Raw genomic sequence first — 20,869 nt, forward strand, 5'->3', positions numbered from 1 at the left:
TTCACATCTATAGGTAGACTAACTTCAGCCCTATGATCTGATATCAAAATGTCATTATTTTGGGTTAAACCGTTCAGGGGTAGGGAGAACTGCTCTTAGAATCTCAACATAAATCACTCTGCTTTCACCCAATAGAAGCAGTTGTTAGGGAAAGAAATTTCCCACTAAACCACTTCATGATATCATGCCCTTTTATATTAAGACACATCAGACCAACACTCCAAGACAGAATAGGCAAACTACATTCAAATGACATGTTTCCACTTGTAAACTCTTCTTAAAATTTAAGAATTTTGAAGGGTCTTCTACCAATTTCCCACAATAAAGTAAACCTCATTCATCTTGATATTTTTAAAGAATTGAGTAATAAAAACCAAGTGAAAGCATGACTAACACAAGCCCTTAAAAGACTTCTTTGACCAGTAAGGCTTCTTATCAGTGAGATTATCAACAAATATAAGATTACATATCAATGGATGGTTCTGGCACAGTTCTGGGCACGTAAGAAGGAATTCAATTCAATGAATACACACATAATTGAACTCTAAAGTAACTCCTAAGCCTTTTTCCTATATATGCTAAACATATTCTCTAGAAGTTGATTGTACTATTTGTATAATCTATGAAGATAAATTAATCTTAAAGCACTTTTTCACAATTGCAATGCAAATTAAAACATTATCAATTTAAAAGGAAGCAAGTACATTGTGTGAATCTGTAACATAGTATGAAATCTTACTATCATGTAGAGAAGAAAGATCTAAGTAAAATGTTTCCAGAATTAAGGAGTAATTCTAGGTGAATAAGGTATTTACTAAAACACTTTCCTTATAACTATAGAATTTTGAAATGCATGTTTCATTATTTTTACTTTGACAGGTAGAAAAAAACATGTTAATATGTTGCTATTAGACTCCGTACATGCCATTTCTTTGCAATTCTTCATGTTCAGCTTCAATTAAAATTCCAAGATAAATTAGATTGCATTAAATCGGGCACAAAGGTTATTTAGCGACATACTGACAGTGGAAATGCTTTTTTTCCCCCTCCCAGATCCTCTGCCATTAAAAAATATTGATATTAAATGTAATACATACTTAATTACCTCCTTTTCTAGAGTCTCACATACCTGAAAGGGAAGGATGATACAATCAAGTACACAATTCTCTTAATCCTGCTGCTGCAATGAGAAGTAAAAATAAAATTTCAGAGCTTTCAAGTGTATCAGATTTTTCCTAACATATAGTATGAATTTAACCAACAAAGGCCTTTATAAATATAATTTTTAAAGTCTCCAGAAGTTGCCTAACAAAATGCTTTTTACTAATAACTGTAAAAATATCACCTGATTCTTTTTTTTTCTTTCCTATGTAGAATATATGTGAAAAAAACCACTAAACTTTCCCTTGACTGTAAAGCTCTAATCCCAACTTAATGCTAAGATTAAGCTTGGGGTCATCAACTAAAGCAACAGAGCATGGAGACAGAAGGGAATGGTAGAAGAGATGTGTGTTCCAGCTCTCCCATGAGTGAGCTGTGGGATCCTGGGCAAGTCATCACACTATGGCCAGACCTGTTCTACAGCAATAGCATAAGGGACTTCAGGGAAGCTCTTGTCTTGCAATATTCATTTCTTGAAACAAGTCACCCCATGAATAAGACAGTTAAACATTAATGAGACTCAGAGCTGGGGTGGGAAGTGCACTTTGGGGGTGAGGAATGTTAGTAAGATACATTTCAAAGGGGAAACACACTGGAGGCTGGGCTCCTTCCGTTAGTAGGAGGAGGAGACGGTTTTAGAGCGCCAGCAGTTGTGCCTCATTTTACCCTAGGGCTGGAGACAAGGTAGTCATTGAGGAGCAATTTCTGGCCCTGCTGAAGCCTCCAACACGTGACCCAAATTCCACCCCAAGTGGGATTTAATCCCAAAGCAATGCTCACAGACTGTGCCCAAGACTGGAGAAGAGGGAGGATATATGCCCAATAGAACTGGGGCACTGCCCGATGCAACGGGCCACAGATGGATACTGTTGGGCTAAGCTGAGCTATAAGATCTCCCCACCCCCCTCTAATTTCTCCTGCTCCATCTGCACCCACTACCTCTGCCCAGGCCTAGCGAGAAAAGGTCGATGTGGATGGGGAACTGATTGGCCAAAAGAGGTGAACCTCCCCTGAGGTTGCCATTCTCTTAATACAAGCCCTTTCTGATCCCAGACAGACTATCAGATCTCTGGGTAGCAAAGAAATGTTACAACAAATCACAACTTACTTGACAAAGTGAATTTACAGAACCATGCCTGACAGAATCATTGGGCCACAAAAGGATGGCTTGGGGTGGCTTTAGGCTCTACTATCACTTTCAGTGCCTCCCAAAACTACCCCACCCCAAGTAAATATAGAATTGAGATTTAAAAAAAAAAAAAAAAAAGAGTGTGCTATATAAATGCAGCTTCAAACAATGTGTGTGGAGTTTGCTGGCAAAGGACTGTAACTCAGTAATTATACATTTAGAAAAAGTGCTATTCATATTTGGGAGCAACACACATACACTCTCCAACACCCAGTGCAACCATGTAACGTTCCTAAAAATGATTACTCAGAGAAGTGCTTGAGCCAACTGAGCAAGGAATAAAAAATGAAGAAGGCAAGCATAAGGAAGATGCCTTATAGAGAAAAGGTGTCAAGAAATAAAATCATACAAATTCAGAACTAAGGCCAAATAATCATTGTTAATGTAGCACGTGGAAATGTAAACAAATGATTCTAAAAGCCAAGATAAATAACAAAGTTCTCGATAATAGTATGGATTTAAATTTGCAGGGGTTTTCCACATTAATTTAGGTTTCTCAGAAGACAGAAGTAAAAGCATGTTGCATTTCTATCTTCCCAGGTACAAGTCCAGTTTTAAACTGGATATTGATGGAGAAACAAAGGTACAATTATGTTTTCTAAAAATAGGTTTATAACTTTCATATTATTAAAACTTGACTAAAAACAAATCAACTAATAGCATAATGTTAAAAAAATTAAAGAATATCAAGGAAGTGTTTAATACAGAAAACAAAGTAAAATAATAGCAAATAACACCAAACATACCTGAAATGATAATAAATACCAACACATTGCTCTCGTATCAAATACTGACAAATACTTTTAGATAAGTTTAAAAACTAAATGCACTATAGGCTGTATACAAGGACAAAAACTAAATTTAAATGATAGTTTCAAAATAGAGATGGACAAAGATATCAGATGCAAATGTTAAATCTCAAAACACGAAAAGTTGTAATATTACTATCAAAGTTGAATTCAAAGCAAAAATATTAACGATGACCAAGACTTATTTTATCCTGATAGAAGGTAGACTCTATAAGATACTATTAAGACCGTGTTGAACAGGGGTGGGATCTGCATTGGGGGCAGGTCCTATCTTTCCCACTGGACACTTATTTCTCTGCACAGATGGTGGAGGGGGGCATGTGGTCATACTCAAAGCATTAAAGGCACTGGGATGATTCTTTGGTTTTCCTACTCTCACTCCAGGGCTCTGGGTCCCCCCACCACCACCAAACTATCCACAACAGACAAGGCTATATTCCTAGATTAAACTCAGGTTGAAGAGAGCAGAGTCAGGCTTTAGATCTGAGTCCAACCTAAGTTAGCTCATTAGGATTCTTTACTGGGACTTAGAGAGGAGCCTCCAAAGTACCTAGGAGTGTCCTTTGCCCGGCTTGGTCCTCAGGGATATACTTCCCTTTGGAGTGGGGTGTTGGTAGCAAGGATAAGATCTGAGTGTCCCTGGACAAACGCTATCCATTTACATATATATATATATATGTGCTTTATGTGCTATATGTTTAAACAAACATATTTTAAAACTCTCTCTCTATATAGTTTCTATTGTGCAGATAAAACATATTTAAAGCATTTCTATGAAATTTTAAAAGAAATTTATCCTACAAGAAGATAAAAAACTTTAATGGTACTCTAAAATATAAAAATTATTCAGACTACATTTTCTGACCACGATTTAATAAAACCGGTGAAGTGGGAGAGTACTATACAAGATATTTAATTGCATGTTATCACTACAGAAATTTTAAAGGTGCCACATATGACAACTTAGATTAAATGGAGATATTGTTTGCAAGACACAAGCTACTAAAATGTGCTCAAGAAAAAATAGATAACCTGAATAGTTTAAAAGGTAATATATCTTGTAGAGAAATTGAACTTGTAGTTGAAAACTTTCCAACAACAACAAAAAAGTCCAAGCCCAAGTGACTTCACTGGAGAATTCTACTTAATTCTTTAAGATACAAATCGAAACAAACTCTTCCATAAAACAGAAGAATAGGGACTGCTTCCAAGCTCAATTTAGGAGATTAGCATTACCCTGATACCAAAACCAGTCAAGACATTACCTGACAAGAAAATTACCAATATCCCTCATAAATATAGATACAAAACTCCTTAACAAACCATTAATAAATTGAATCCAGCAGTATATATATTTTTTAAATTCATGACCACTTGGTGTTTGTTCCAGGAATTCAAGGATGGGTCAACATTCTAAAAATAATGTAATTCGCCATGTCAATAAACTAAGGAAAATACAACATATGATCATCTCAATAGAGGTAAAAAAATGTTTAAACAAAATTTAACATCCATTTATGATAAAAGCTTTCAGTGAAGTAGGAAAAAAGGAAACTTCCTTAACCTGACAAGGGGCATTTATGCCCCCCAAAACAAACAAACAAACAAAAAAACTATGGCTGATATCAATCTTAATGGTGAGACTGAATGTTTTCTTCCAATGATTAGGAATCTAGGATGTCAGTTCACACTTCTTCCACTCAAAATTATATTGGAGTCAATGTAATAAAGCAAGAAATGGAAATAAAAGGCCTATAGATTGAAAAGGAAGAAATAAAACTCTCACTATTTGTAGAGGAGATGCTTGCCTACCTAGAAAATCCCAAGGAATCTACAAAAAAGCTAACAGAATAAGTGCGTTTAACAGTTATTGTATAAAAGGTCAATATACAAAATTCAACTATATTTTGATATACTAGCAATGAATGATTGAAAAGTAGAAATGTAAGCAACTGAACCATTTATATTAGCACCAAAACCCATGAAATACTTTTTTATAAAGTAACAAAATATGTGCAGGATCTGTAGGCTGAAAATTACAAAACTTGATGAAAGAAAATGAAAACCTAAAGATAAGAAGAGATGTGAAATGGTACCGCCATTTTGGAAACTATTTCTCATACAATTAATCATACACTTTACCATAAGTATCAGCAACCCTATTCCTTGGCACTAACCAAAGATAAATGAAAGTTGTGTCCACACAAAAAACTTGTACGTAAATGTTCATAGCCACATTACTCATAACAGGCCACAACTGGAAATAATCCAAATGCCCATCAATGGGTGAATGGATAAGAAAATATGGTACATTCACAGTGATGTCAGAAACATGACAGAGTGAAAAACTACCTTGGTCTCTCCCCTTCAATCTACAACCAATAAAACCCACAACTCAACAAAGGTGCCACTGTCCAACACAACAGTTTGCCAGAGGACTCCACACATCTGTACATCTAAAGGCAGGTGAATTGGAACACTTAGAAGAGATGGAACGAGGGAACAGTGGAACCAGTGCCTGTAATCCTGGCCCTCTGACCACGGCAGCTGTGCCCACAGCTTCAGAGAACACAGTAGCAGCAGGGGAAGCAGCACACGTGACTACAGGCTCCAGACCACACCAGCACCCATGGCTACATGTAACTGACCAACAGTGGGGCCTGGGATCCTGTCCCTCCAGCCGCCGAGGTGACCACAACCTCACTGCCACTCCCCCACCTGCAGTGGCACAGCCCATGAACTCAATGAGATATAAGAAAACTCAGAAAGGTAGTTTAATGAGCTCAGGAATAAAAATGAATGAACAGAAAGAATATTTTACCAAAGAGACTGAAACTCTAAAAAGAAACAATTGGGAGACTGGGATTGACATATACACACTACTATATATAAAATAGATAACTAATAAGAACCTACTGTGTAGTCCAGGGAACTCTACTCAATAGAGTGGATATATATGTATAGGTATAACTGATTCAGTTTGCTGTACAGCAGAAACTAACACAACATTGTAAATCAACTCTACGTCAATAAAAAATAATTTAAATAAATAAATAAATAAAAAGGAACCAAAAAGAAACTCCAGAGCTCAAGAACTCAATAAATGAGATAAAGAACACACATTAGAAGCACTGGAAACAGAGCAGACAATATGGAAGAGAGAATTAGCAAGCTGGAATATAGCAATCTAAAAATGATACAAGTAGAAGAGGAAAGAGAAATAAGGTTTTTAAAAGGAAGAAATCCTGAGAGAGTGATCTCTTTCAGGAAGGACAACATTAGGATAGTGCATCTCCCAGAAGGAGAAGAGAGGGAAAAGGGAGCAGAGAGTTTATTTAAAGAAACAATAGCTGGGAACATCCCAAACTTGGGGAAGGAACTGGAGTTACAAGTCCATTAAGCTAAGAGAACACCTAATTACCTCAATGCAAAAAGACCTTCTCCAAGACAAATAATATTAAAACTGTTCAAAGTGAATGACAAAGAATTTTAAAATCAGCCAGGGCAAAAAGGATGGTAACCTACCAGGGAACCCCCACTACTAGGCTATCAGCAGATTTCTCAGCAGAAACCCTACAGGCCAAGAGGGAGTGGAACGACATTCTCAAAATACTGAAAGATAAAAACTGTCACCCAAGAACACTCTATATAACACAGTTATCATTCAGATATGAAGGAGAAATAAATGCTTTCCCAGACAAAGAGAAGCTGGAGTTCATCAACACTAGACCTGCCTTACAAGACATGTTGAAAGGAACTCTTCTATCAGAAACAAAATGACAAAAATACACAAAACTTTCAGCAAGGTGATAAATAGAACCAGAAAATTGCCACTCTTTACCAAGATAGATTTTTAAATACTTTATTAGAGTATAAAGGTTAAAGGGAGACAAAAAAAGAAAGCAGAAAAATAACTATAGCTATCTACAGTTTGGTAACAAACTCACTAAACAAAAACAGGTAATTTGAGACTACAAAACAAAAGGGGAAGAAGAAAAGGATGGACCTTATGTTTTTAAAAAATGTTTTAGTTCACTATAAATTATATCATCATGTGTGAAAAGCATGCTGAAATCAGAAGGCTAGAAAAATGATTAAATAAAATAGATTCTGGAAAGACCCAGCGTATAAAGATTCATAACATGATAGAGATGGATTTAAAAATCTTTGAACAAGATATAAATGTTTTCAATAATGGGTTCATTCATTCAACCAAACTCACCGAGTGCCTACTATGTGCCATGGCACTGTTTGAGGCACTGGAGATACAGCTGTTAAAAAAATGGACAAAATTTTCTTCCATCATGATGTTTAAATTCTGTCTCGTGCAGACCATAAATATAATAAATAAGTAAATAAGGTAGTAAGTTAGAAGGTGATAAATGCAATAAGGATCATTAAATTAGGGTAAGGACAATGGAGGGGGATGCAACTTTGATGCTGGGAAAACTAAGGAGTCACCTGGGAGAAAAGTAGACGCCTACATTTTATACCTTAATACAAAATAAATCCTGGGCAGATGTTTTCTTTCAATGTAGAAAATAAATTCAAAACATAGATGAATTTCGGTGAATATAGTAAAATCTTGGGTAGAGAAAGCCTTTCTGACACTAAAGGCATCCATCATAAAGAAAAGGACAGATGTGCTCAACTGTATGAGGAGTATAAGCTTCTATATGGTGAAAAGCTAGGCAACCTGGGAAAAATACTTGCCCTAGCTATGATATAGAAAGGATATATTTCACTTTTCTATCCAATGGCAGTGACAAATACCCCAATGTTAAACGGGCAAAGGTAGTTTGAAAACAATGAAATACAAGTTCTATGAAAAAAGTAGAAACAAAAACAATGTCAAATGGGCATTCGAACAAACATATTAACTAACATTGTAAAGATGAGCGATGGCTAGCGTCAACGGGGAAGAAATGCACACTGCATCTTGGTGTGGAATGTAGCAAAATCAAGAGCCTCACAAACGTTCCTTTTGACACAGAATTTCCACCTCCGAGAATTTGTATTATAAAGAAATAAAATATACAGAGGTTTGGTCTCAAAGTTATTCATCAATTTTTGTAATCAGTCACAGCTGAAATGTCCAGAAATACCTGACAATTTAAATGAATGACAATTTAAACATCTATACCATGAAATATTATACAGCTGTCAAAAGGAATGTGGCAAATTTAAAAATCAATAAAGTCAAATATAGGCAGAACTTCAGGCAGCAATAAAAAATCTGAAATTAAAAAATATATAATGTTGTAAATGCAAATGTAAATGCATGGAAATATAGTCATGATATGTCACTAAGTAATAAGGTTATTTTTAAAACAATGTATGATACCATATCCATAAACAAAAAATGTATAAGCCTAAAGAACCTTGAAGGGCATCTATTAAACATTAGGAATGCCTCTTCATGGGAGGTTTTATTGCTTGTATTTTCTGATTTTCCTAATAGTGAAATTTTGTTGCTTTAGTTTTGGTTTTTAGTATAAAATTTATTTACGGTGCTTTGGAGTTTTAAATTCACACTGAATAATATGTGTGCACATATTACTCCACATTTAGTTTTTGTTTTTTATTATACTACACCTAGCACCCAGTAGATAGATATTGTAGATAGCATTATTACCAGTTTACAGATAAAAGACCTAAAATTTAAAGTAGTTTAGTATTTTGCCAAGTGTCCAGTGTGTATTAGATGCCAAAGCCGAGCACTGATTCCAGGTCTTACTCCAAATCTAATACCATCCCCTGGTCTGAAACTCCAGTGTCTCTCACACAGGGAGTATTGCAAATGCCACCCAAATCTATACCATAAGCATTTGTAATTTAAAAAACAAAACTAAACTAACACTTTTTGTTTGTAAGAAGAAGGAAATGCTTGCCTTGCTCAGTCTATTCAAATTTTGCCCCTGCCCTGGGCAGCCTCATTGCAGAAAATATATAGTTAATATGCAGACATATCATTTAATTAAGTAGCAGAGTGAACTCTTCATTGATGGCCCATGATAAAAAAACAGAAAATGGAAATTCATGGGTAATTTGAAGAACTATTTGTATTCATTAGTCGCCCCTTTAGTTTTCACGCTGTTTTTGTCTAGACACCAACAGATTACAACAGTAACCAATTCAATGCCTCTTTAGCAATACTCACTCCCCAACATTAATTCAAGTCGGTGAATGCTTAAGTAACTGGCCAAGAGAGTAGCAGAAGAAAAATTGCAGGAATAATTCTGCAGTCCAGACACATGGGCTTTTTTTGGAAGTACAATTAATTTACAAGATTATATTAGTTTTGGGTGTACAACATAGTCATTCAATAACTTTATAGATTATATTCTATTTAAAGTCATTACAAAATAACGGCTATATTTCCCTGTGCTGTACAATAGACCCTTGATGCTTATTTTATACATAGTAGTTTGGGGGAGGGAGAGTCAGACGTGTGTGATTTTAAGAAGGTATCGTGTCCTTGTCATTGAGTACAGGTAAAAATGCCTTCACATCAGTGCAACAGGAAGTACTCTCATGAGATTACTCAGGAGCAAGTCAAAATTCATAAAATCCCAATGGACATTAAGCGGTCTTTAATCAGCAAAACATGTTTGCTTTGGCTCTCAGTCCCATTTGCTCATAGACAAAATCAACAAAACTAGGAATCAGAACATATCCAAGAAAAATGAGAAAGGAACACAAGTGAAGAGCAAGTAGCATTCGGCAATCCTCTGTTTAGAAAGAAACTTTGTAATAAAATTAGTCTCTACTAAGGACATTTTCACATTTTCAAACTAGAAGAACATTTACTTGTGAATACGTGGAAATATTTTTTCAAGTATGGTACTTATATGCAAATTCAAACGGAATCATTGTATACCCTCCCTCCCCAACATTTTGCTATCTTTCCATAGCTCTCTTTTTTTCACCTCAGCATGAGCCCCATCTTCTAAAAGATAAGAAATCCATCAACAGCTCCCTCCCTCCAAACTTCAAACTGACTTACTAATGTGAATTGAGAGAGTCACTGTCTTCTTCACCATCATCGATCTTGGACAGCAGTCCCATCATACTTTAACCACCAACAAATGCAAAAATATATCATTAGAGATTTGCTACATGGAACAGTGATGTGAAACACTTATTTGAAGAAAAAGAATTCCTTAAATCTAAAGGAACCACGACTTAGCTCACTGGATGACCCAATCTTACAGAAAGAAATTTAGAATCATTGTCTAGAAAACTCTGTATTCCTATGGATACTTCCAAGACTGAATTTTGCAAATCTTTCCCTCTCTGTTTCTCCCTATGTCTCTTGTCTCCGTGTCTGCTTCTCTCTTTCTGTCTCACTCTTTCTATAAAGATAGAGATTCATAATACATACATAGCACTGATGCAAGTAAATTATATCAGCAGCCTTGGAAGGCACCATAATTAAAAGGCAAGATATAGCAAAGTAGTCAAAGACCTTTGATGTCAACTTATTTGGGTCATTGTGAAGGATTAAAAATGTACATAGCACGAAACGACTTCACTTTTTTTGGCTGAAATTGGATACACTTGCTCTAGAACTTATGAACTGGTTGAACTCTAAAAAAATTATATGTCAATTAGTTATTTGGAACCTGGGTCCCTGCACCACCTACGTTTCACATATTATGGATATCTTGTTTCCTCCTTGAATAGGTTTCAAATAACTGCCTGAGACAAGGACTCCATAACTAATTGGATTTCACAAATCTCAATATCCTCCCCTTTTCCCCTCTCTCCCTATTTATATCTCACCTTTCACCTCTGCCTCTCAAGTCACATGAGTCAGGGCTAACGGATTAAAATGGACATAGTAAGACTCCATGCGTCTTACAGATTTATTTTTAAATGCAATTTAGCTATAATTACTCTGCAGTTTAAAATTTAGTTGCCCTAAAGATAACATTCTAATCAGTTATTTAAAACCTGGTATTTAATTTTTCTGTAGAAATGAACTTTATCCGTTGGTAATAAAAATCTTAGTCCTGTGGGAAAACTTAATAAATCAAATTTATGTACATTTCTTTACTCCCGAACCTAATCCCCAAGTGTAACACCATTTTGTGATTAAATTTACTTCCAATTCAGCTTGAGTTTGTAGGTACTCATCTCACTTGTCCTATAACTTCCTGCCTTCTCAAGTCCCTACACCACACCTAGTAACCCTTCACGAATCATAGATGTCTTTCCTGCCCTTCAGACAGGGTCAAGACAAGGCAGGGGCTCCCTCCAATGTGATGGCGGGTTTGGGGCACCAGCCCCACATGGTGGCAGAGCTCTGGAAGGTGAGGGACACATGCAGGGTCTATCAGACCCACTTTTTGCTGCTGAGGGCTCCCCTCTGCTCTCCATCCACTGAGACCTTCTCCTAACTCCTATTATGATTCTGTCCTCTCTTGGCCCATGCATGGGTAATCTGATACTTTCCTAAGGGAAAGTATCAGATAGGGGCTGCTCCTAACTCGGGGTAACAAACAGACTAGGGGTAAGAACACTCCCTTTTATGACCTGTTCTTTTTTGCCCCAAAATAGATCCAAAAAAGAAAGTAACATACTGAGGCTGGCAAAACAAACAAACAGAACCCTTAGATAAAGCAGCGAAGAAACTGTATTGCCACAGATGTTCCCCAGAATAAATTTCACAAATCTCAATACCCCCCTTACACTAGCTCTATATATTTATATCTCACCTTTCATTGAAGGGTTCAACACAAGTTACCTTTTCCACCTGGCTCTGGTCATGGCTAAAGGATTATAAATGCACATGGTAAGACTTCACCTCTCCCTAGACTTATTTTTCAATGCACATTAGCTACAATTGCTTTACAATTTATAACCTAGTTGTCCTAAAAATAACATTCTAATCAGTTATTTAAAACCTGGTATTTAATTTTTCTGTAGAAATGGAACTTTATCCGTTGGTAATAAAAATCTTAGTCCTGTGGGAAAACTTAATAAATCAAATTTATGTACATTTCTTTACTCCCGAACCTAATCCCCAAGTGTAACACCATTTTGTGATTAAATTTACTTCCAATTCAGCTTGAGTTTGTAGGTACTCATCTCACTTGTCCTATAACTTCCTGCCTTCTCAAGTCCCTACACCACACCTAGTAACCCTTCACGAATCATAGATGTCTTTCCTGCCCTTCAGACAGGGTCAAGACAAGGCAGGGGCTCCCTCCAATGTGATGGCGGGTTTGGGTTTGGGGCACCAGCCCCACATGGTGGCAGAGCTCTGGAAGGTGAGGGACACATGCAGGGTCTATCAGACCCACTTTTTGCTGCTGAGGGCTCCCCTCTGCTCTCCATCCACTGAGACCTTCTCCTAACTCCTATTATGATTCTGTCCTCTCTTGGCCCATGCATGGGCAATCTGATACTTCCCTAAGGGAAAGTATCAGATAGGGGCTGCTCCTAACTCAGGGTAACAAACAGACTAGGGGTAAGAACACTCCCTTTTATGACCTGTTCTTTATTCCCCCCAAATAGATCCAAAAAAGAAAGAAAGTAACATACTGAGGCTGGCAAAACAAACAAACAGAACCCTTAGGTAAAGCGGCGAAGAAACTGTATTGCCACAGATGTTCCCCAGAATAAATTTCACAAATCTCAATACCCCCCCTTACACTATCTCTATATATTTATATCTCACCTTTCATTGAAGGGTTCAACACAAGTTACCTTTTCCACCTGGCTCTGGTCATGGCTAAAGGATTATAAACGCACATGGTAAGACTTCACCTCTCCCTAGACTTATTTTTCAATGCACATTAGCTACAATTGCTTTACAGTTTATAACCTAGTTGTCCTAAAAATAACATTCTAATCAGTTATTTAAAACCTGGTATTTCATTTTCCCCTGTAAGTGAGGCTTTATACATTTGTAATGAAAATCTTCGTCCTGGGTGGGGCGGGGGGAAGTCATGAATCAAGTTTATAGACATTTCTTGACTCCTGAACCCCTTCAGGAGTACAACTTTCTCCTTGCAAAATAAGTTTCTCTCCTTTCTTGGCCCATTTTAGTACAGCCTCATACACAAGCATTTGGATAGTTTCCCTAGGGGTTTCAGCTGCATCTAAGAGTGATAAACAGATGAGTAAGAAGCATCCCTCTTATGACCTGTTTCTGTTTTATCCAACTAGATACAAAAGAAAGAAAGAAAGAAACATACTTACATAGGCTACAGTAAAAAGATTTAGAAACAATGTCAAAGACACTCTGTTATGTCACCAATACTCCTAAAAATGAACCTCCCAAATAGAATCAACCTCTCTCCCCTTTCCTCTCTTTCTCTCACTCTCGCATGCTCTCCCTCTCTGCATTTCTATACATATATATTTTTTTTGTTGACATCTCTCTATCTTTATTTCTATCTCACGTATCAGTGGTGGGTCCATCAGGTCTTCCTGTTGTCAATTCACTCAAAGCAGTGCTAAAGGATTAAAAAGGCACAGAGTCAGACACCCTATAATTTTCTCAGTTAAACTTTCCGGTTCAAATTAGTTTCAATTAATGCTTTCACTTATAAAACTAGATGACCCTTTAAAAACTGACATGTAAATCGATTGCTTGAAACCTGGTAGGTCATTTTCCCCAGAAATGAGGCTTTATGTATTTGTAATGAATATCTTACACTTGTCAAAAAGGTAATGACTCAAGATTGAAGTACAGTTCTTTACTACTGAATCTCATCCAATGTGTAACAACCTTTTGGGGTGGAATTTATTTCAAATTCAACTTCAGGTTGTAGGTACCCAACTTTCTTGACCAATCTAACTCCCTGACCACGTCTGTGCTCCATAGGAAGCATGCTCGTCTTTCCTGCCCCTCACACAGGGTCAAGGAACTACAGGCCTGAGTCAGGGGCTCCATCTGAGGTGAACATGGGTCTGGATTTGGGTTATCAGCCTCACATGGTAGCTGATACAATTTATTATTATTCTCCTTGCTCCAGACGGCTTTCATCTTCCCCACACCCACTCCAGGACAGTCTCATACCAGGCAATCAGACAGTATCCCGAGAGTCTGGCTGCCAGTAACTGACACTCAAGACTGGGAGTAAGAAGACTCCCTCTATGTCTTGTGCCTCTTTTTCTACCTCAATTCAAAAGACAAAGACTATTCCACATAGAACCTTGCCATGAGAGGACATTAGAAAGAGTATCAAGGGAGCTCTATATTTCCATGGGTGCTCCTAAGGGTGAACATCCCAAATCTCAATCTCTCTGTATATATATATTATGCACATATGTGTGTGTGTACATATTACATGCATATTTATTCGTCAGAGCTCACTTTGCATTGGAGAGTCCTTCAGAGGACGCTGCTGTCCATTCACTCGGGGCAGTGCTAAAGGATTAAAAACAGACAAAATAAGATACCACAAGACTTCTAGACTTTTACTTTTTTAGTTCAGGTGGGCTATAATTACCCTTGAACTCATAAACTGGTTGGCTCTTTGAAAATTTACATGTAAATCAATTATTTGAAATCTGATATCTCATTTTGCCCAGAAATGATTCTATATACATTTGTAATAAATGTTTTGGACCTATCAGAAAAGTTCATGACTCAGGAATTGGCTGGTAGTTATTAGCAGGAGGAAGGATTCCTCTTATGACCTGTTCCTCTTTTATCCAACTGGATCCAAAAAAGATAGAAAGTTACTAACAGGTGTTACAGTGAGAAGATTTAATAACAATGTCAAAGACACTGTATTGTCATGGATACTCCTAAGAATGAATTTGAAAACTGCACCTCTTTTTCTTCCATAGTATTTATGTTTATGTGTTTGTGTGTTCATATTGATAAGAGTATATAAATATATGTGCATACATGTACGTATAAAACATTTGTCTTTAATATTCATTTATATCTCACGTTTCATTGTTGCCATCCTTATAGGTTTCTGATGTCAATTCATTCAGGGCAGTGCTAAAAGATTGAGAAGATACATGGTTCACACACCACACGTAATTCTAGACTTACTTTTTTTCATTCAAATAGCTACAGTTACTCTACAACTTTTGAACTGGTTGATCTTTAAAAATTCATGTATATATCACAAAACTGAGCCTGCTATGTCATTTTTATTAGAAATGAGACCTTATATAAGGTGGTAATGATTATCTTAGGCCTGTAAGTAGTGGTAGCACACTTAGAGAAAGAAGCAGCCCTTTTATGACTTGCTACTCTTTTTTCCAACTGGACCCAGAGCAGACAGAGTTACCTACACATCCTACTATGACTCGACTTAGAAACAGTGTCAAACACACTCTTATTGCTGTGAATGCTCCTTAGAGTCAATTTCACAAATTTCAATCTCTCTCTCTGTGTTGTATGTCTGTGTGCGAGCATGTGTGTGTTTGTGTTATAGAAATATGTATATGCATATGTATATTAATTATATATATATCTTTATTCTTTTATATCTCATATTTTGCTGGTGGCTTCCTCATGTTTCTGATTATCAATCAATTCATTCGGGTATGGGCTAAAGAGTTTAAAAGGTACATTGTCAGACATCACATGTAATTGACTGACTTGGTTTCTGTCATTTAAATGGCTACAATTACTATACAGTTATGAACTTGTTGATCTTTAAAAAACTCATGTATATAACACTAAATTGAAGCTGGTATGTCATTTTCATTAAACATGAGATTTTACATGGCAGTAATTGATATCTTAGGCCTGTGAAAATAGTAATGCCTCAAGTTCTTTACTATTCCTTCAATCCGAACGGTCACAGCTTTTTGTGATGGCATTTATTTCAATTTAACTTCAGTTTGTAGGTACGCATCCCTCTTACTGCATCTAAATTCCTGACTCTCAAGTTCCATCACTTCCTTATTTTCACCCCTCCTGGTCACCTTTCCTGCCCCTCACACACAGGGTCAACAACTGCAGGCCTGAGGCAGTATGGCTCCAGCCACTTCCACTGCCATCACGGGTTTGGGTTGGAGGACCCTTACGCAGTGGCAGAGCTCTGGAGGGTGTGGGACACATCTAGGGGCTGTTAGCTCCATTCTCTTCTGTTGAGGGCTCGTCTCTTCCCAGGCCACAGCTAGCCTTCCCCTTGTTTCCAAATACGGATCTCTCCTCATTTGTCCCACGTTGTAGGCTGAATACTGTCCCACTAAAATTCATATGGCGAAGTCTTATCCCCTTTAACTCAGAATGTGACCTTATTGAAAGTAGCATTGTTGCAGAAGTAATTAGTCAAGATGTGGTCCTACTCGTTAGGGTGGGTTCCTAATCCGATATGACGGATGTCCTTATACAAAAGGAAAGGATGCCATGTGAAGATGAAGGCAGAGATTGGAGCAATTGACAGCAGCCACCAGAAGCTAGGAGAGACGCATGGAAGAGATTCTTCCTCACAGCACTCAGAAGAAACCACCCCTGCCAACATCCTGATACCAACTTCTAGCCTTGAGGATTGAGACAAAGTTTTGTTGTTTAAACCACTCGATTTCTGATATTTTGTTACAGCAGCCCTAGCAAACGAATACAACACGTTCTACCAGAGTCTCACACAGGCAATCTGACAGGTTTCTAAGAGTTTTGGCTACTAGTCACTCAGATGGGAGTAAGTCTCCCTCTTCTGATCTGTTTCTCTTTTATCCAACTAGATCAAAAAAAGAATGCTACATACAGAACATACCAACATTTTAGAAAAAGCATACAAGAAACTTAGTATTCAATATCTCTGTGTGTGCACCTTTACATATCTATCTATCTACATATAATCTCACCTTTCAGTGATGGCTTCCTTATTGGTTACAGATATCAATTCATTCTGCTCATAGCTTAAGGATTAAAACGTACAGAAACATCACGTGATTTCATAGACTTACTTTTTTCATTCAAATTGGCTAAGTTGTAGAGAGATACATGTTCAATTATGAATTGAAAATTACAAATTCATGCATAATTTGCTTATTTGGAACTAAGTATTTCATTTTACCCTAGAAATGCAGCTTCACATGGTGGCAATGAAATTCCTAGGCCTGTAAAAGACTCCTTAATGGATCAAGGTTAAAAACATTTCTTTACTTCTGAACCTAATCCCAAGGTGTAACTGGTTTTTGTGTTTGCAATTACTTCAAATTCAACTGTAGTTTGCAGGTACCATCCCTCATACAGTATTGGTAGTATGATTCACTATAGTTACCATGCTGTACAACCCGTTCTAGCAGGGGTTGTACATCCCCAGGGTGACTTATTTTATAACTGGAAGTTTGTACCTTTTGACTTCCCTCACCCATTTCACCCACCCCCTACACAGCCCTCACCCCCCATTTCTGGAAACCACCAATCTTTTCTCTTATTTATGAGCTTTCTTTCCTTTTAAGACTCCACACACAAGTGAGACCACATGGTATTTCTCTTTCTCTAACTTATTGCACTTGGCGTAAACGTCCAGGAGTTCTACCCATGCTGTTGCAAATAGCACGATTTCATTCTTTTTTTTATGGCTGAGTATATTCCATTGTACACATATATACCACAACTTCTTTATCCATTCACTGGTCAACGGACACGTTGTTGCCATGTCTTGGCTACTGTAAAGAATGCAATGAACACGGGGTTGCACATGTCTTTTCAAGCTAGTGTTTTCAATTTCTTCAGATAAATACCCAGAAGTGGAATTGCTGGATCATATGACAATTCTATTTTTAATTTTTTGAGAAATTTCCATAGTGTTTTTCATAGTAGCTGTAACAATTTGCATTCCTACCAACAGTGCACAAGCCTTCCCTTTTCTCCACATCCTTGTCAACACTTGTTATTTTTTATCTTTCTGACAATGCCATTCTATACATACATTTTTTAAAGTTTATTTAGATTTACTTTTTTGGCTGCGTTGGGTCTTTGTTGCTGCACTCGGGTTTTCTCTAGTTGGGGCGAGCGGGGTCTACTCTTCGTTGCGGTGAGCGGGCTTCTCATTGCAGTGGCTTCTCTTGTGGAGGAGCACGGGCTCTAGGCATGGGGGCTCCAGTAGTTGTGGCACACGGGCTCAGTAGTTGTGGCTCGTGGGCTTTAGAGCGCAGGCTCAGTAGTTGTGGCACACGGGCTTAGTGGGTCCACAGCATGTGGGATCTTCCTGGACCAGGGCTTGAACCTGTGTCCCCTGCACTGGCAGGCGGATTCTTAACCACTGTGCCACCAGGGAAGCCCAACGATGCCATTCTAACAGGCATGAGGTGATATTCCTTTGTGGTTGTAAATTTTTTTTAATAGTTTATTTTGTAGAACAAGTGATCTATACTGGTGAATGTTTCATGTGAGCTTGAGAAGGATATATATTCCGCTCTTGTTAAGTGAGCTCTTCTATACATGTCAATTAGGTCCAGTTGATTGAAGGTGCTGTTCAGTGCCACTATATCTTTACTTTCCATAGTTTTCCCTTTTCTTCATGCGTCAGTATAAACCCTATCTTCCCAATGATAAGAGATCCACCAACAGTTCCCTCCTTTCAAACTTCACAGACTCATTCATATGAATTATCAAAGTTAACATCTTTATTAACATCATTGACCCTCAAGAATTGTTCTATTTTACTTCACTCGTATGCAGAAATTTATCGTTAGTGATAGTCTACATGGAATAGTGATATAATGAATTTCTGAACAATAAGGATTCCTTGAATCTTAAAAATATAGTAAACATAACAACTCACTGCAATTCCTATGTTTTTAGAAAGAATTTTAGATCATTGTCCAGAAAATTCTGCATTGCCATGGATAATCCCGAGACTAAATTTCTCCACTTCACTTCCCCTGGTCCCCCACCCCTCAATATATACCTCACCTTTCACAGGTGGCTCCGTCACAGATTACTGATGTCAATTCATAGGGGTCATTTCTAAGGAATTAAAAACACAGGATCAAACTCCAAATGATTCACAGAGTTAATTAGTTATAAGTAGTCTTCAATTTGTAAACTGGTTGAACCCTAAAAATCTACATGCAAGTTACTTACTTGGCAATCAGTATTTCAATTATCCCAAGAAATAGGGCTTTATTAGCTGTAATGAAGACCTTAGGCCTGTCCAAGAAGACTGACAAATCCAGAAAAGTACAATTCTTCATTTCTAAACCTAACTCTCATGTGTAACTGCACTGAGGCTGCATTTACTTCAAAATTCAACTTCAGCCTGTAGATCTACAAACTTCCAGCCCCTTCTAACTTCCTGATTATCCTTCCCTCCCCTGCAGCCCTACTTTTCTTGTACTGGGTACTCCTTTGCTGTTCCTCAGTTTGGTTCAAAGAACAACAAGCCCGAGGCAGGGGCTCTCTCCAATATGATGGTGGGTTTACAGTTGGGACACTAGCCTTAGATGGTAGCAGAGCTCTGGAGGGTGAGGGCCAGAGCCGAGAGGGAGCAGGGCTGCTCTTTTCTGTCCCATCCTTCCTCCTTTCCTGGCCCATGCTAGCAGAGACACACACACAGACATTCTGATAGCTTCCTAAGTGTTTTGGCTACTAGTTACTAAAGGTCACAAAGAGACCATGAGGAAGGATTCTCCCACTTATGACCTCTTCTTTTTTCCATCTAGACCCCAAAAGAAAGTTACCTATAGAAGCTTCCAGTCTCTTATGGAGAGAGACCTCCCTTTGCGGTCAGCGCTCCCAATACCTTTCACCACCCACATAAGTCAACTCACCCCCTGTCAACGTCGTCAGAGGAGCCTGAAGAGGCATCCACAACTCTGCCAAAGAGTAAAAATCATACAAAAAAATACGTCAGACACTTTGGAAGGCAATTCGTTTCTTTTTCCCCATAGAATTTCAAGACATGAAAAGTAAAATCATGAATATGGCAAAAACTAAACAAACAGTTTGAGTACAGCACTGGGCTCTCTGAGACAGCCTCTAGGCTGTATGTGTGTTTGTGAATCCACTGGAAAGTGACAGAAAAAAGCAAAGGAGATGTAGCATTCATTATTAAACCTCCTTTCTCCTTCCCCATTTTGCCAACCATGCACACACCCTGGAATCAATTTGGGAAACATGAAAGTGCCGAGAGTATAGGGACGGGGAGGTAGATCCAGGGAATAACTAATGAAGGGTTACAGGAAAAAAAAAAAAAAAGAAAAAGAAAGAAAATGCCAGAACAACGAATATTCAAATGCCAAGGACTAGTCACTGGTCAGCATTCAGTAGAGAAGAAACAGGTAGGTAGATCAAGGATGGCCTGTATAATATTTAAAATTTTTTTTCTGAACTAGAAGTAGAGCATGTTTAGAATGACTCCTTTTTATTTTTCTCTGGATTTATTTCAAAAAGATATTTGGTTATATTATCCAAAACCAAGACTTCCCACCACCAAATCACTGGTCTGGATAATTCAATCTCTCTACAACTCAATTTCCTCATCTGTAAAATAAGACACATAAAAATGCACTTTGCGGGCCTCCCTGGTGGCGCAAGTGGTTGAGAGTCCGCCTGCCGATGCAGGGGATACGGGTTCGTGCCCCGGTCTGGGAGGATCCCATATGCCGCGGAGCGGCTGGGCCCGTGAGCCATGGCCGCTGAGCCTGCGCGTCCAGAGCCTGTGCTCCGCAACGGGGGAGGCCACAACAGTGAGAGGCCCGCATACCGCAAAAAAAAAAAAAAAAAAAAAAAAAAGCACTTTGCATCCGTCAACTTCATAAGATCATGCTGAAT

The 20,869-nt window shown here is 37.9% G+C and overlaps 1 protein-coding gene across 1 annotated transcript in view; it reads right to left on the bottom strand.

Moving 5' to 3' along the window:
* The window catches only part of LOC132477389 (phosphatidylinositol 3,4,5-trisphosphate 3-phosphatase TPTE2-like), a 73,292-nt gene that overhangs the window by 45,271 nt on the left and 7,152 nt on the right, over positions 1–20,869 (bottom strand). The window contains exons 4-13 of the mRNA XM_060079756.1: positions 20,050–20,192; positions 19,867–19,911; positions 19,010–19,063; positions 16,951–17,004; positions 15,074–15,127; positions 14,489–14,542; positions 12,845–12,898; positions 11,880–11,933; positions 3,673–3,709; positions 1,130–1,182 (exon numbers count right to left, since the gene is read on the bottom strand). Of these exons, the coding sequence (XP_059935739.1) occupies positions 1,130–1,182; positions 3,673–3,709; positions 11,880–11,933; positions 12,845–12,898; positions 14,489–14,542; positions 15,074–15,127; positions 16,951–17,004; positions 19,010–19,063; positions 19,867–19,911; positions 20,050–20,192 (602 nt within the window). The remainder of the gene's footprint in view (positions 1–1,129; positions 1,183–3,672; positions 3,710–11,879; positions 11,934–12,844; positions 12,899–14,488; positions 14,543–15,073; positions 15,128–16,950; positions 17,005–19,009; positions 19,064–19,866; positions 19,912–20,049; positions 20,193–20,869) is intronic.

This window comes from Mesoplodon densirostris, chromosome 17, assembly GCF_025265405.1.
Source record: "Mesoplodon densirostris isolate mMesDen1 chromosome 17, mMesDen1 primary haplotype, whole genome shotgun sequence".
NCBI classification, from domain to species: domain Eukaryota; kingdom Metazoa; phylum Chordata; class Mammalia; order Artiodactyla; family Ziphiidae; genus Mesoplodon; species Mesoplodon densirostris.